The following is a 16799-nucleotide window of genomic DNA, read 5'->3' on the forward strand; positions in this document are numbered from 1 at the left end:
AAACAACAGAGAACACAGGATTCTTTCTTCATTGAAACCAATTTTTTTACAAGATCTTTAACATAAGTTCGTCTTTTATTTACTCATATTTTGTACCTTCATCTTAAATCAACATTTAGTGTGCATAATCAGAGCAGTTTATGCAGTAAGGGTGCTTATAAATATGTAGCTATGCATGTGTATATAATATATATATATATATATATATATAAGAGCTAAATCAAAACAAAGCAAAACTAATTCAAAGCGTTGCAAAAGCAGCCGACCCTGTTTGGCGTTATTTAAGCGTTTCATTTTTTCGCGCTTTATATTTATTAGCGGAAGGCACACTCTACAAGAACTTTAGGCGGTGAAATTGCATGCTCCGAACATCTATTACCAAAAAATTTTATTTTATGTTTTAAGTTTTATAGTTTAAAAATAAAAAATTGCTCTGCACAAATGTTACGAAGTATCACCAACTTAACAATTAAAAACAGTTGACTGTATTTATATAAAAGTCTTCACGTTTTGTCTTTGATTTCATTTTTGTATAAATTAAATGCACACACAAATTCTTTAATCGACTGCAGGTAAGCAGATATACATATATTTGAATAGCGAAATAAATTCAATTAAACATATGTAAAACAATAAAATTCCTCAAGTATATAGAAATAAGTTTGTATAGATATGTTAGATCAGTAGGTTTATAAGTTATGTTTAATGAAGACCAGCAGAGTAATTAGGTTGAAATATGTTAATTATACGTACGTGCAGAAATAATAAGTTAAAAGTAGTAAACATGTGGTGGTAACATTCCACAACATAATAAATTATTAATTTAATATGAGTGCAGCAGAGTAGTCATTTATAAGTTATGTTAATTATATGTATGTGCAGAAATGACATTATAAGTTATTGCAGTAAGTAAGCGATATTTTGTGTGGCAATAATCCACGCTATAATAAAATATTTAAAATTAAATGTAACAAAAATAGAAATCACAGAATTATAAAAAGAATGTGAAAAGCCTCCCGCAACTAAAATCAAAATCATAACCATGATAAAGATAAAGATGAATCGCATAAGCACCATGTGCAATGCTACAACCTGCCATCGTCTAAATATGACTAATATAGACTTGTCTTTTTCATAATACGCAAAAATTCGTCCTGATTCACCACACCATCATGATCCAAGTCAGCTTCATCAATCATTTCACGCAACTCTTCGTCGGTCAGTGTTTCACCCAATTCGCGTGCTACACGCTTCAAATTCTTAAACGAAATTGAACCGGTGTCATCGTCGTCGAAAAGACGAAATGCTTTTAATATTTCCTCTTTAGTGTCCTTCTCAGCCATTTTCATGGTCATTAATTGCAGGAAGTCATTGAAGGATATACGACCGGTGCCATCTTTGTCGATTTCGGCAATCATGCGCTTGATTTCCTCTTTCTTCGGTTCAAATCCAAGTGCACGTATGGCAACCTTCAACTCTTTGACCTCTATAAAACCGGTGCACTCGGTATCGAATAAATCGAAAGCCTCCTTAATGTCAGCTTTTTGTGCTTCGGAGAGCTCGAACTTGGGACCCGACTTTTTACGTTGCGATGTCGACTGATGTGCACGCTTGCCAGTATTCGTGGCTAAAGTTGCAGTTGTCGGGCTGTGATCCATTTTATCTCAATTTACTCTTTATCTATGTTTTGGCCTGAATGAAAATTTGTTTATGAATTTTTTTCATTAAAAATTAAAATTAATATCTTCTTACCTGAACTTTTCTTGAATAGCTCCAATACGATAATGAAAGCTCAAACACGGTCAATGGCTTTGTAAAGGTGATTTGATTTGATTTGTTTGTGGATAGTAAACGATGCGTTGCTGTGACCACAAGCAATGTCGTGACCCTGGTCACTACCACGCTAACTAGCCTTCGCCTACCGTCGTGCGCTCGTATCAGATTCTCGTTAGATTTTGATGACGATTTTTTAAAGGCAGTATATTTTTTTAGAATGTTTTTTTTTTAACTTTCGAAAAATCGAAGTGAGCGCAATGCCTTCTACGTATTCGACAGGTTTAATTTAACAAGGTAGTTGTTAAAAATGAAAATGTGCGATTTTATTATAATTTCCTATAAATCTTTAAACAACCAACTTGAGAAAATTCATTATCCTTTTTGATAAAGATGGTAAATACAATTGGTTTGTATTTTATCGAATTTTCCGATGCCACCCAGCTGTTGCGATGTTCACAATGACTACAACAGTCAATAGCGGGTGTTTTTGTTTTTGCTACAGGAGAACTGTCGATATCGATAACTATGGTTTGACATCTGAAAATCGCAAACTGTGTTGACATTTCTGCGCAGTAATGTTTGCCAGGTCGTCATGAATCCTTTAACGTCAGAACAACGCTTTCAAAATTTTGGAAATTTACTTCAAAAAATAAAATAAATCTGTTCGCGAAGTTCATAGAGCACTGGCGGCATCATCTGTCATTTATCTCGAGCTACCGTTTCGGTGAATGGCGAGCGCTACCGAGCTATGCTGACGGAACTTTTTTTTCCAAAAACTTATCAGCTAAACATTGACGACATTTGGTGCCAACAAGACGGCACAACTATCATACAGCGCGCTTAACAATCGATTAATTACAATATTCAAGCCATCATTGACGCCTTACGGCCAGATTTATTAGAAAAAGTAGTAAAAATTGGACTGGTCTAATGGACTATGTAACTGGTAGTCGAGGCATATATACGGAATATATTCAAACATAAATACCATGAAATTATATACCAGGTGCCTTAATAATACAAAACAAACAAAAGGAAGTGAAATTACATGTTTGTGAAAATTTAGTTAATGGGTTAGTAATATTGAGATTTGTGACATTCAAACTAAACAAACTAATTAAAACGAAATGCCGCGCGGTAAGTTATGACAGCACAAATTAATATAAACCCTTCTAATGCAGTTTTTATGCAGTTGACGCCGTAGCAAGAAAGTGATTTGAAGGCATTATGGATTCACATTAACACGCAGCACTTCATTTTTATTAGTTGGTTTAATTCAAAAATAACTTGTTTACAAACAAGTAACTTCTCTTCCTTTTATTTGTTTATTTAAAATGATAACATAATCGTAGTTTTTGGCGACGTGTGTCGTAAACAACCCGCTTTCAACCCTGGCTAATCAGCAAAGCAACTAATTCCTTCAAAACCATTGAGTGCCTTTTAACGTCATCATGCTAGAAAGAAAGCGAGCATACAAAACTGCATTTGTTCACAAAAATCAATCAAAATAACAAACACAGATCAACAAAAATATGTATGTATCCTTAAAACAGGTGGTGTATATTATTAATCGATAAACAGTAATATTATTTTTAAAGTACAACATTTCACATCAATCATCGTCTTTCACTCAGTATAAAAACATAAAATGTCTTTTGTAACTAATTTTTAATGATTTTTAAAAACAAAACCGCATTTCGTTGTAAAATTCTCATTCGATATTTTTCTCCCTCCCCCTCATTGTTGACATTTACCGATTGACAGTTTCGTTGTTAGTTAGCACCGTGTACCAATTCGGCTATTACAAGACTAAAAATAAAATCGGCTTTTTGTTTTTAGTATTTTGCTAACCTCACATCTCCATTAGCGATGTGCTATCACACACGAAATGTCAATGTCAAGACATGCGGAACAATTATTGCGGATATACTGTTTACCTGAGCATTTCACTGCATTACTTTTCATAAAAACATCTTCTTCAGCCGTCTTCTTTTTAAAGTTCCCCGTTGATTTTATATAGAGTTGCCACTACAAAGTTTTCGTATAAATGATAAATAGCGTACGAAACATCAAGGTGGCAGTTCTTCCATGCGATAAACCTTATGTCATTAACTCCGCAATTTATTGCATGAGATCAGCGTCCTCATGTTGAGACAGGATATAAATAAAGTCGATTTTTATTTCTATGAATGACTGTGATTACGGACGTATAAAGTAAAATGAGATGTAAAGTGGCAAATTGCAAAAGCGAAAATAAAAGGCGAGCGTGTGATATAAGTTTTTTTTCGTTTCCTGCGGATGAAACGCTAGCCAAAAAGTGGGTGCAGTTTTGCCGGCGTGAAAATGCGTTTAACACCAAAACGAGCTATGTGTGCATGAAGCACTTCACTACCGAAGATATACAAAACAACCGGCAGTTTGAAATGGGTAATATATTGTGTGTGTGTTTTTTGTTTTTTTAATTAATTGCATCTAGTATTTTGTTTACATACGCAATAGGACTTGCTCAAAAGCGTCTTTTAAAGCATGGTGTTGTGCCCAGCATTTATACAAAAGATGCGGAAAACTCTTTGCTTGCGGTTAGCGTCCATCATGGAGAATACAAACATATTGTCAGCGAATTACTTCAGCAGAGTGAATCTGTGGCAGCCAATGAAGGTAACATTTCTATTTTCATATTCACGTATACTCTCGATTATAGTACGGAGAATTAGTATTGGTCGTAACTTCATTGCTGTGAAGGCACAATAAATCTTCGTTTGCATTTCTTAAACGAATAACACTAAACGCATCAACTTCCATCATGGAATCAAAGTCCTTAGCAGTTATGAGCAACCACTTCTCGGTATTAGTTCCCACATTAATATTCCAGAAACGGAGCGTAATTCTTTAATCCGTTCAAAAGTTAATGCCATTCTGTTAAAGTGGTATTTTGTTTCACAAAGCGCCAGAGCTTTGTGCAATAAATAAAAATTAAATTTCAATAACTAAAATGTAAACTCTAAATACGGTGTGGGGGACTAAAACCCCCACATATGCTTTTTATTTTATATTAACACTCTTTATTTGTGATGTGTAATTCAAAGCAGTTAAAATAAAACTAATAACTTATAAAGGAACTCAAATTTTTATGTGTCTTGTCGTTTGCAAGAACGCTTCTCGAATGATCTCTTTCTTAGAACGAATAACGACGTTAAAATTAAATTGAATAATGAATAAAAATGAATAATGAATTCAGTGTGGCCAAAAGGATAGGTATAGGTGTGTTCCCGTACGACACTTTCAGCTGTGTTCCCACAACGGGTAAACTTTGATAAATAATGTCTGGTATTGCCACTTTATTGAAATAAAATGTTAACTCAATTTTATTTATATAGTGTCTACAATATTAACGGACAGATTTAGAGTGCGCTAGAATTGTTTTTAATAACACGTCGATGGGTACACAAAAAGAAAAATGAAGTTGAATTACTTGTTCGTGAAGAAGACGAGTAGGCGCAAACAATGGAAACAACCAAACACAAGAAATTACACGCACATACACTTCCTTTTTTGCCACGGTGTCTTGCGTAAAAAAACCCAAACAAACTGCATTTGGAGGCTTTATATTAATTTGTGCTTTCACTATTTAACACACGCCTTTTAGTTTTCATTAGTTTAATTAGATCAAGTGTCACAAATCACAACACTACTAGACCCTTCACTGAATTTTCACACATATGTAACTTCTCCTACTTTTGTTTGCTTTGTATTCTGAAGGGAGCTGACGTCAGACTTGTCAAAATCACGAAAAATAAAGTAACTGTATTTTAATGGCGCCACCTAAGATACTCAATTCGCCTTGATAGGTACCTATATTGAGTATTTTCGAAAAATTTTGGTACCCAGGCTGTAAATAAAATTACTACCCATTTTAATTTAACATGAATCGATTTTTTCGCATTGTTTACATTTTTCTTTCAAAATTTCTTAATCTTGCTTTTCTTTACTACTATTCATTTTAATTTAGCATGAATCGATTTTTTCACATTGTTCACATTTTTCTTTCAAAATTTCTTAATCTTGCCTTTTCTTCGCGCTCTCAAATTTTTGCACCAGTATAACATCACCCAAAAATGTTTGCTCTCTGATGGGCGGAATCTTAAATTATATCATTATTGATCAGGAGTTAGCAGAGGGCAGACAGCATTGTCATATCGCAGACTTTGGATAGATATTTCGATTAAAGAAAAACTTTGAATATACTAATTTGTTATCAAAAACATCTTTTTAATTGTTACAATTTCGATGAACCAATGACTAAGGATCACGTAATCGGCCAAACGTGTATTTGTTATAGAGTTTGAAAAAAAAAATTATGACGCAGTGCTGTTGGAATTATTTGTTTTGCTTACATTCCATTCTTCTTTTATATTTAGTTGTACTTATTATAATTTATCTATATATGCACGGCGTGTGGCGCCTTCTGAAACCCCCTACTTTATTTCTCCCGATTTTGCGATCGGATGACGTTACAGATATACAAACAAACTGGTTGAAAATATTCATTGTTATGTTAAAGTAAGTCCAAATGAAGTGCCGCATATTAAATTATAAAAGTACGAATTAAAACAATACGGTTTTTATTGTTTTTATTTTTCTGCCAACGATAGTTTCCATTGCCTTCCCTCACTTATCCTCTTCTTGCATAGTTGCAGCGCTGACGAACAGCGAATTCGGAAGGCGGAAACTTGTATTCTAACAGACTTGATTTATATACACCTGGTGTCTAATATTGAAGACACCTTATAAACGAAATTGAATTCACCTTTTATTCCAATAAAGTGGCAATACCAGATACTATGTGCCAAGTTTTAATTTCATCACCATTTAGTGCTTACATTTTTGTTAGTGAAATATTAAAAGAATAAAAATTATTAACAAAATATCTTTATGAATATGTGAAGAATGCAGTGCATTTAGTGTTTTTGTTGTGTAATACGATAATTCGGTGTGTTCCCGAATGAGTAACTAGTGATGCAAAATACTACTTTTACGGAATTGTTTTTGTTAATAACTTATGAATGGTTCAAACCAAACCCACTCCGTTTTCGGAATATTAATCATATCGACTATTTTTGATATATTTTGGGTTGCGTACCGCAAGCTAGATAATTACCCAAAAAAGAAATGAAAAAGTGTGTATTGTGCTCAAAGAAAGTGGAGCGGGGTAAAGGACCCTTTTTTGGCGTTCCTAGAGAGGAATCAGTACGGCAGATGTGGAGCAAAGCCTGTCGGATGCAGCTTGAATCTAAAGATCTGATTTGTGTGGATCATTTTTCCCGAGCGGATATTGCTTTTGCGGGTAAAATATACAGATTGTTACCAAAAGCCATTCCGAACTGTCCATTGCTTTGCACAACTAGAACCAACTGTAAGCAAACGGTCCCAGTGGAAGACGATATAGGTATTTCCTTCCTTTCCCTTAATATTAATATACTTTATATCTAAGGGGTGCTCTTTACTCTATAATTGCATTGCATTTACGTACAGATTTAATATATACGAATATATTTTATTTACTATTCATATTATTTTGTAGAAATATCTAAGTTGCAAGACAGTGAAATGTGCACAACTGATCCATCAATCAAGAAATGGCAGCGTTGGTGTCGTCTCTGCGCGAAACATGATGGTTATTACTTTGATATGTTCCTGGAGCAGTCATTGAGTTCGGATATAAATCTTCGTTCCATTATAGAAGACTTCTTTCATATTAAAGTATGGTTGATTAACATTAATATATGAATTTTGTAATATATTGCTTATTTATGCAGATTGGACCGAGAGATGGGCTGCCCACTTTATTGTGTACCGAATGTTGTTCTGCAATTGCATCTTTGGAAAAATACGCACAGCACATAAAGAAAGTTCAAAAAATGTACAAAGATTTAAAAAATACAGCGAAGTTTGCCGATATAAACCTCAAAGATTTATATCAAAAATACGGTTTATTCGAGTGCGAGTCAAATCTGCCCCAATCAACAACGTCTGCAATTGAACAAATATTTGTTTCTGATGTCCCAAATTCAGATGTTAAAGCTGAAGAAATTGAAATCGATGTGGATTTCCCCGATCCTTTCGCAAATGACAACGAGAATATGGAGGAATGCAGTCAGATGAGTGTAGAAAGTGAAACGAGTAACAGTAAAACTGACTCTGAGTTTGGCTCTGACGAATTTGCACAACAAATAGAAGAATATATTGAAGAGGTCGGCGAAGGCAAGGATGAAGGCAGTTATTCCTGCAGTATCTGCCAGCTGAGTTTCATGCAAAGTAGAAAGTATATGTATCACATGAAAAGTAGGCACGGCCCAAAAGCTCCCATCTGGAATTGCTCGTACTGTAGTAGTTCTTTCACATATAAAAGGGAGCTGGAACGTCATACAAAACAAATTCACGAACCGAGTGTTTATCCGTGTCCACATTGTGAACGAAAATTTACCAGAGCCAAATTCGTCGAAAATCACATCAATGAAGCACATTCATTAATTTGTGAAGAATGTGGTGAATGCGTGCCTTCTCAACAGAAACTTGCCGAGCATATGGCCATACACACGGGCCGATTACCCTATGAATGCGAAGTGTGTGGCAGGCAATATCCGCGAAAAGTATACTTAAAGGTAAATTTTGTGAGTTATGTAACACTTAATAAATATAAAATTTGATCAAATATAGAGGCACATGGAAGTTCATGGAGATAAACATATTTGTGCAGAATGTTCTTTAGAGTTCAAAACCTCCCAAGCCCTTAGACGTCACAGTAAAGTGCATTCCGATAAAAAGCCACACGTATGCAACTATTGCGGGGACCAATTTAAGCGGTCCAAAAATCTGAAGAATCATCTAATTACACATACTGGCCTCAAACCATATTCGTGTGACTTTTGTGAAAGCACATTTTCAAGTGGATCAAGTTGTCGTTTTCACAAAAGGCGTTACCATCCAAAGGAACTGGCTGAACAAGAAAAGGCGGGCGTAAAGCCGTATACGAAAAATGTACCTACGTTGAATGTGCTAAGAGCAATGTACGTAAAAAATATGAACGGAATTTTCTTAATGAATAATTAATATTCGAAATAAAAACATGGTTTTTCTTTTCAGGATTCAAGCTGCTGGAAAAGTTCAGAAAGACGATGCAAGTATAGGCAATAAGAGAAAAAGGCTTCCAAAACTAGATGCTGAGTTAGTTGTCTAAATATCGTAGAAACTTTAAATTTCATTATAAGAATATATATCGCATAAAAAAGTTCATAATCTACTAGATTCTTCTTCTTCTTAATTGGCGTGATAACCGCTTACGCGATTTTGGTCGAATTTAACAAAGCGCACCAGTCGTTTCTTTCTCGTGCTAACCGGCGCCAGTTGGACACACCAAGTGAAGTCAAATCCTGCTCCACCTGATCTTTCCAACGCAAAGGAGGCCTTCCTCTGCCACCACCAGCTGGTTCCGCATCGAATACTTACCGGGTGTTTCGTTGTGCAGGCTCAATTTTCCGACTGTGGGAACAAAAATTCCCTCCTTGCCCACCCTGGCGTTGAAGTCACCAAGCACAATTTTTATGTCGTGGCGGGGGCAACGCTCATAGAAGGAAACTTTGGTCGCATCGTCCTTCTCTTCCGTCGGGGCGTGGGCGCAAATTAGCGAGATGTTAAAAAAACGGACTTTGATGCGGATTATTGCGAGACGCTCGTCCACCGGAGTGAAAAACAGTACTTGGCGACGAAGTCTCTCTCCCACAACTCCGACGCCGAATTTGCGCTCCTTTACATGGCAGCTGTAGTAGACGTCGCAAGGTCCTATGTTTTTCTTGCCTTGCACCGTCCATCGCATTTCTTGAATTGCAGTAATGTCAGCCTTTACTCTCGCGAGGACATCAACCAGCCGGGCAGAGCACATTCCCCAAATCGTACGGCCAAGGACTGTCATTCCAGTTGCATTCCCCTATGTGAGTATAGGGAATGTTTATGCTGTTACAACAACAACAGCACCTTCCCATTAGGGGACCGGACATTCCAGGTGCATGCCCTCAAGCCGTCATCAGTAAAGGAAGTTCTCATCCGAGGCTTTGTATATATTTTCATTGGGGAGGATTTTTAAGTGGCGGGTCCCAGACCCGGCGCACAACCAGCTATCCTGGAATGCTTCGCCTTCTCACGTTAGCTAACTCCCGAACGGGTGTTCGAAAACTACCCAGAGGATACGTGGGCTAATCCCGGACGTTGTGAGCTGCTTGTTTGTGTCAATTGATAACGTGACATTGGTGGGTTCACCCTACAATCAAGATTTTTCTCGTTGGACACCGCATAATTTGACAATTGGCCAAAAAAGGACTGTTGCCGATTGGTGTAAAGTAATTTTGAAGAAATCAGTCGCGGTGATGCAAAGCACGTCGAAGACATTGTAACAAGTGAGGAATCTTGGACCTATACATATAAGCCGGAAACAAAACACCAACCTACAGTATTGGTGTTCCAAGACGAGCTTAATCCAACAAAAGTTATTCGCGAAAGAAGTACCTTAAGGCAAATGGGCACCTGTTTTTTGGAAAATATGGTCATATCCTAACTTTACCTCTAGTTAAACTTAAGACAGTCAATTTTGAGTGGCACACAGTCAATTGTTTGCCAGAAGGTTTCGGAGAATTAAGGAAAACCAAATGACGAAGACGAATCATACTTCACCAAGACATTGCGAGTTCTCACGTATCGTCAAAAACAGCAGAGTTTTTTTATTACTTGAAATTAAACGATTTAAAATTATTTCTTACTTACTTATTAAGAGTTCAAGTATTCAAATAATATTTAGATAAAAATATTCGAATATCATAAATCGGTTAATAACAGTACGAACGAATACTGTCCAAATATTCGGTTAACCGAATAACCGATTATTCCATATACATCAAAATATTATTTTGAAAATATTCATTGTTATAATACGTTTACATATAAGTAGATGATCTATTTCGCGCTTAACTCAAAATCCGTATTTAAAAAACGCGCTTTCCCATACAAAATTAGTCCCCCAAAATCTGAGATTATAAAATAGTCCTAGATAATAACGATACTTTTTGACATACAACCCTGTGTTTTGTGTTATCGATAATTATTATTATCAAAATAAAAACTAAATAAAACGGATGCCGGCAAAGAAAGCAAGTCTGTAAACATAATTCTAATAAAATTTTTGTTAAATAATTTTTAAATATGAATTAATTTTACAAAAGCGTGTGTCCATAAACGTTTTGTCGTCTTATTATTTATTATAAAGTGTAATATCGAATTTCGAATGCGTATTGCTGCCATAATTTTTTGAAATCTCAGTAAACATCGTTTACGGGTTTCCTCCAACTATTTATTACTAGCAGTCAGTTGAGAAATTAAATTAGGTATTCCTTCTCCTTGTCTTCTTCATATCGTGAATAATACTAATAATAAACTAAAATATTCCACCAAAGTAATTTCTATGAAGAGAAATCTTTCAAATCAGTCTTGACAGTTGATTGTAGACGTGTAGATTAGATTTGTGGATCTATTGCTAATAAATGCATATGTGAATGTACTTTTAAATTATGACAGCCCGAATTATTAACAATATCTCCAAATTTGGTTTTAAATCCGGTTTTTGCTGATAACAGTTTTCATTGCCTTCCCTTACTCATCCTTTTCTTGCATACTTGCAGCGCTGACGAACAGCGAAAATATCGTTTTTTTTTTTGCCACAATGCCAAAGGAGTGGAAGAATATTCGAAATGAATAACTATTTTATTAATTTGCGGATTTTAGTTTGTATCTTATTTATTTCGAAAAGCGTTTCTTACATTTAATTGCATTATTCACCTACTGCCACCTGCTAAATATATTATCATTCATTCAATATACATTTTTCTTTGTTTGACAACCGATGGCGTCATCTCTGCAGATAAACAAACAAAAGGAAGGCAAGTTATTTAGATGTTTTTACATATTTAGTGAATAGCTGGGTTATATTATATATTATGGATTACACCATGGCAAAAAAATGTATCTGCAGAGAAGACATCACAGCCAATTCGGAGGGTCAATATTCTAATCTACCATTCTTGCCGAATTACTAATGGGAGAGCCAATTACGTGGCGTGAGAACATAGCATTACATAACGTATTGTATCGGATATATACCACTTTTAAAAATTTCGATTCCTCAAAGTTCAACATCGATATTTTATCGACGTTTTTCCGATGTTCATAGAAGAGGGAAATATTTAGAGATACAATTTGGGATTTTGTGAACATTATTGTTTTAACTGCTATTTACATTATTTTATGGAAATACTTAGGTTGCAAAAGACTGAAATGTGTACCACTGATACCGCAATTAAGGAATGGGAGCGTTGGTGTCGTCTCTGCGCGAAACACGATGGTTGCTACTTTGATATATTTCTAGAGCAGTCCCCACAGTCTCTTGATTCGGATGTAAATCTTCATTCCATTATAGAGGAATTCTTCCATATTAAGGTATGGTTTCTTTTTATATTAGTGAGTATTATTTAATACATTATTATTTGAACAGATAAAGCCTAGAGATGGACTCCCAATATCACTCTGTACTGAATGTTGCTCTGCAATAGCATCTTTGGAAAAATATGCGGAACATATAAAGAAAGTTCAAAAAATGTATAAAGATTTAAAAAATACAGCAGAGTTCGCCGATATAAACCTCAAAGATTTATATCAAAAATACGGTTTATTTAAATGCGAGACAAATCTGCCGCAATCAACAACGTCTGCAATTGAACAAATATTTGTTTCTGATATTCCAAATACAGTCGTTAAAGTTGAAGAAATGGAATTAACGGAGTCAAAGGAAGTAAAAAACGAAACTGAAATCGATGTGGATTTCCACGATCCTTTCGCAAACAATAACCAGAATTTGGAGGAGAGCACTCATATAAGTGAAAATAGCGAAAGCAGTAGCAGTAAAAGTGATTCTGACGAATTTGTACAGCAAAAATTGGGATATAATAAAAATGTCAATGAAGACAAAGAGGGAGGCAGTTATTCTTGTAATATCTGCCAATTGAGTTTTATACAACGTAGGAACTATATGTATCACATGAAAACTAAGCACAGCACAGAAGTTCCATTTTGGAACTGTTCTCACTGTAGTAGTTCTTTCAAATATAAAAAGGAGCTGGAACGCCATACAAGGAAAATTCACGCTCCGAGTGTTTATCCGTGTCCACATTGCGAACGAAAATTTAAAAGTTCAAAAGTCGCCGAAAATCACATTAAGGCTGAGCACGAAAGAACACGTTCATTAATTTGTGAAGAATGCGGAGAAAGTGTGCGTACTAAACAAAAACTTTTCGAACATATGGCCTTACATGCAGGTCATGGAGCCTATGAATGCGAAAAGTGTGGCAAACAATACCTGCGAAAACAATCTTTAAAGGTATGTGAGTGTGAACGTATCAAATGCGAAAAATAATTAACATTTAATGAATACAAAATTGGATCAAATTTAGAGGCACTTGGAAATCCATGGAGATAAACATATTTGTGGAGAATGTCTTTTAGAGTTCAGTACATCTAATGCACTCAAAAACCACATGAAGGTGCACTCCGATGAAATGCCATACAAATGCAATTATTGCGGCCGCAGATTTAAGCGTACAAAAAATTTGAAGAACCATCTTATTACGCATACTGGCCTCAAACCCTATTCGTGTGACTTCTGTGATAAAACATTTTCAACTGGATCAAGCTGCCGTTATCACAAAAAACATTTACATCCAAAGGAACTGGCCGAACAAGAAGTGGCGGGCGCAAAATCCTATACAAAAAATATACCCACATTGAATGTGTTAAAAGCGATGTAAGTAAAAAGTAGAACTTTTTAACGATGATGGGATACTTAAAGTAAAAAATGTATTTCGTTTTGGTTTACAGAACGCAAGTTGCTGGAAAAATAGAAAAAGATGATGGTTACATAGGCGATAAGAGAATCAAAGTTCCAAAACTAGATGCTGAGTTACCTGATGGCTAAAATGTACAATAAAATTAACTTAGAAGTATAAGTACCCAACTGTAGATTTCATAATAATTTGATAATTAAGTATGAATAGATATAGATGACATTTTCACTTACTCAAAGCAACTTAAGATATCGTATAGACAATTAAATAATTTGGAGTGGAAAAGGCGCATAACTTACGAACTAGTCATATTTTGAAGTACACCTAATTCTCTTTTTACACGAATTTTTTTTACACGAATTTGATTTAACACGAGTTAAAAAGAGAAAAAAATTTTTTTTTTACACGAATTGTTTTGTTTTAACACGATTTTCAATATTTTATGAATTTTTCTTGAATCTCATAAAGCAAATCGGATTCATTGTTTGGGATTTTTGTTTTAGCATATCGGTTTAGGTTATTTGTTTAGGATCTTAGAATATCAGCATGTAATCGCATCTATACAGGATGAGCGGCTTTGGGCTGTTATCGTGTACAGCTGTTGCTATAAAAATATGTGTATATGAGTGGGATTCCCCGAATTATGCATAGAGTAAAGACGTAATGTACTTTTTACGCAATTTAGTTTGGTTTTGAGAGTTGAAAAGAAAAGGCGCTTAGTTGTTGTGCGTATTTAAAACATTATAAGTAAAATAAAGTTAGTGCTCGTATAGATTTATTAACTCAATAACAGGTAAGCTTTAAATAATTTTCAAATCTTTGCATTATTAATATGAAAAATATTTTGGTAGCCTTAACACAATGTCACATAATTCACCTGTAATAAAAGCCAAGAGGAAGGCGATCAGTTTAGATACTAAAATTAAAATTTTAGATCAACTTACAACAGGACAAGGAGCAACGGCTGTAGGAAAGCATTTTGGTATTCATGAAGCTACCATAAGAACGATCAAGAAAAATGAAACTGCGATTAGAAAATCTGTATGTTCTGGAACGAAAATAAGTGCTAAATCATCGTCATACATAAGAGATGTTGTCAAGGAGAAGATGGAAAAAGCTTTGGTAATGTGGATTGAAGATAAATCACGAAAAAGAATACCAGTAGATGGAATTGCTATCAAGCAAACTGCATTAAGAATTTATAAACGTATTAAAGAAGTTGAGCCAGGCACTTCATCTCAGTCAAAACAACCCGAATTTTCTGCAAGTACAGGTTGGATGACAGGTTTTCTTAAACGACATGCTCTCCATAATGTAAAAATTAAGGGAGGAACTGCGTCTGCAGATGAATTGGCTGCCAAAAAATTTCCTGAAAAACTTAGAAAAATTATTGAAGATGGAGGATACACCCCAGATCAAGTTTGGAATGTAGATGAAAGTGGAAAAAAATGCCGAGCAGAACTTATGTTGCAAAATCGCAGAAAACTGCCGGTGGTTTAAAAGTAGCAAAGGACTGTGTAACATTGTTGTTTTGTTCCAATGCTTCAGGAGAACGTATGTTAAAACCACTGCTAGTAAATCGTGCTTTAAGACCACGCTCGATGAAAAGTGTAGATTTCAATAAACTGCCAATTCACTGGACAGCAAACAAAAAGGCATGGATGACCAGTGCAATCTTTACAGAATGGTTCCAGAAATACTTCATTTCAGAAGTTAGACGCTACATGAATGCAAAATGTCTAAAATTTAAAGTTCTTTTAATTCTAGACAATGCACCTTGCCATCCGCTCTTGGAGCACCCAAATGTGCAATTTTGCTATCATCCGCCTAACACTACATCCTTAATACAACCGCTAGACCAAGGGATCATTGCTACTTTTAAAAAGTACTACATAAAACGTTCATTCCAATACGTGGTAGACAAACTAGACCATAATGAGGATTTAACAGTCATTGATATGAGGAAAAAATTTTCTATTATGGACTGCATTAATCAAGTTGGGTTAGCGTTAGCTGACTTAAAGCCATCAACCTTGAACTCATGTTGGAAAAATATTTGGCCAGAATGTGTCAAAAGCAAAGATCCTGTCATCCATAATAACGCTGTTTTTACTGACATCACAACGCTGCCACATACAATTGGTGGAGATGGATTCGATGATCTATCATTTGCCGATATAGAGGAATTATTAGCTGATAAAAGCTTGAGCGAAAATGAAATTATAGACCTCACCCTTGAGACTCATCAAGACAGAGAACACAGCGATAATGACGAAGAAGATCCTCCCATTTTAAATGCAACTCTAATTAAAGAAGGTCTTGATCTTGCCAGAAAATTAGGTAATCATTTTCAACAACATGATCCTGATGAGGAACGAGCTGCAAAATTTCAACGTGAACTGAAATCATTAATGGCATCTTACAGGGAACTTTATAAAGGTTTATCACGAAATCAAACACAATCTTTAATGACTGATTTCCTTCTAAAAACTACTGAATTATCAACACAGGAGCCTAGGGATGATAATCCAGAAACAATTTCACAAGATGATGAACAAAATAATTCTAGTGATGGCAGTGATATTCTAGTCTCACGCAAACGTATGCGTTTATTGTCGGAAAGTGACAATGCATAAAAGTTTTTTATGTTTATATTATTTTTACTTGTTTTATAATAATGAATTTCAGATATTATTTTCTTTTTTTCAAAGTACAATATAATTTATTTCTTATAATATATTTAAAGAATTAAAATGTGTAAACACGAAATAAATTCTTTAGTGAACTCTATTTTTTAGTATTGTTTTCACCTAATTCTCTTTTTACACGAATTTTTTTTTACACGAATTCTTTGGGAACGTATCTATCGTGTAAAAAGAGAATTAGGTGTACTGTATTTTTGAACAGTAGGCACGCATGTTTCTTTTATTAACGATGCAAACATTGTAACAATGTACATCAATTGTGTTTTAGAAAGAGCAAATAAAATAAAAAACTTCTTTAAAAAAGTCTTGGCTTAGTGTTTTTGTTTCAGGTTCGCACGATTCGATTAACCTAGATAGCTTTCTTATCAAAATCTCTACT

At 34.9% G+C, this 16799-nt stretch overlaps 4 protein-coding genes across 5 annotated transcripts; 3 read left to right on the plus strand and 1 right to left on the minus strand.

Annotated features, from left to right (window-relative positions):
- Positions 1-554: 554 nt before the first annotated feature.
- Positions 555-2237, minus strand: LOC128864066 (uncharacterized). Its single transcript, XM_054103551.1, has 2 exons — positions 1753-2237; positions 555-1692 (listed from the first exon to the last, which is right to left on the minus strand). Exon 2 carries the CDS (start codon positions 1656-1658, stop codon positions 1113-1115), a length of 546 nt encoding a protein of 181 aa, XP_053959526.1. The 5' UTR covers positions 1659-1692; positions 1753-2237; the 3' UTR covers positions 555-1112.
- A 1677-nt stretch (positions 2238-3914) lies between these two features.
- On the plus strand, positions 3915-11419 carry LOC128863844 (zinc finger protein weckle-like). Of its 2 annotated transcripts, XM_054103215.1 has the most exons (6): positions 3915-4203; positions 4276-4434; positions 7358-7536; positions 7593-8438; positions 8494-8843; positions 8920-11419. In XM_054103215.1, the coding sequence occupies exons 1-6, from the start codon at positions 3996-3998 to the stop codon at positions 9011-9013; spliced, it is 1836 nt and encodes a 611-aa protein (XP_053959190.1). In that variant the 5' UTR covers positions 3915-3995; the 3' UTR covers positions 9014-11419. The 2 variants fall into 2 exon arrangements, with proteins under 2 accessions (XP_053959190.1, XP_053959191.1); XM_054103216.1 differs by lacking the exons at positions 3915-4203; positions 4276-4434 and adding an exon at positions 6597-7222 and having other exon boundaries at positions 8920-11416.
- A 625-nt stretch (positions 11420-12044) lies between these two features.
- LOC128864358 (zinc finger protein OZF-like) lies at positions 12045-14669 on the plus strand. The gene is made up of 5 exons (XM_054103980.1): positions 12045-12315; positions 12371-13252; positions 13326-13675; positions 13750-14508; positions 14567-14669. The coding sequence occupies exons 1-4, from the start codon at positions 12124-12126 to the stop codon at positions 13844-13846; spliced, it is 1521 nt and encodes a 506-aa protein (XP_053959955.1). The 5' UTR covers positions 12045-12123; the 3' UTR covers positions 13847-14508; positions 14567-14669.
- Positions 14670-15163: 494 nt separating this feature from the next.
- LOC128863445 (tigger transposable element-derived protein 1-like) lies at positions 15164-16351 on the plus strand. Its single transcript, XM_054102605.1, has one exon. It carries the CDS (start codon positions 15164-15166, stop codon positions 16349-16351), a length of 1188 nt encoding a protein of 395 aa, XP_053958580.1.
- The last annotated feature ends 448 nt before the right edge of the window (positions 16352-16799 follow it).

This window comes from Anastrepha ludens, chromosome 5 (genome assembly GCF_028408465.1).
Source record: "Anastrepha ludens isolate Willacy chromosome 5, idAnaLude1.1, whole genome shotgun sequence".
Taxonomy (NCBI): domain Eukaryota; kingdom Metazoa; phylum Arthropoda; class Insecta; order Diptera; family Tephritidae; genus Anastrepha; species Anastrepha ludens.

What these genes read in the sequence shown, in the direction of transcription:
- LOC128864066 (XM_054103551.1), bottom strand. Translation starts at nt 1,658, where the DNA reads ATGGATCACAGCCCGACAACTGCAACTTTAGCCACGAATACTGGCAAG.
- LOC128863844 (XM_054103215.1), top strand. Translation starts at nt 3,996, where the DNA reads ATGAGATGTAAAGTGGCAAATTGCAAAAGCGAAAATAAAAGGCGAGCG. An exon ending in CAACCGGCAGTTTGAAATGG is followed by an intron (nt 4,204 to 4,275) that starts GTAATATATTGT and finishes CATACGCAATAG; the next exon opens with GACTTGCTCAAAAGCGTCTT. An exon ending in CGCGAAAAGTATACTTAAAG is followed by an intron (nt 8,439 to 8,493) that starts GTAAATTTTGTG and finishes GATCAAATATAG; the next exon opens with AGGCACATGGAAGTTCATGG.
- LOC128864358 (XM_054103980.1), top strand. Translation starts at nt 12,124, where the DNA reads ATGGAAATACTTAGGTTGCAAAAGACTGAAATGTGTACCACTGATACC. An exon ending in AGGAATTCTTCCATATTAAG is followed by an intron (nt 12,316 to 12,370) that starts GTATGGTTTCTT and finishes TTATTTGAACAG; the next exon opens with ATAAAGCCTAGAGATGGACT. An exon ending in TGCGAAAACAATCTTTAAAG is followed by an intron (nt 13,253 to 13,325) that starts GTATGTGAGTGT and finishes GATCAAATTTAG; the next exon opens with AGGCACTTGGAAATCCATGG.
- LOC128863445 (XM_054102605.1), top strand. Translation starts at nt 15,164, where the DNA reads ATGCCGAGCAGAACTTATGTTGCAAAATCGCAGAAAACTGCCGGTGGT.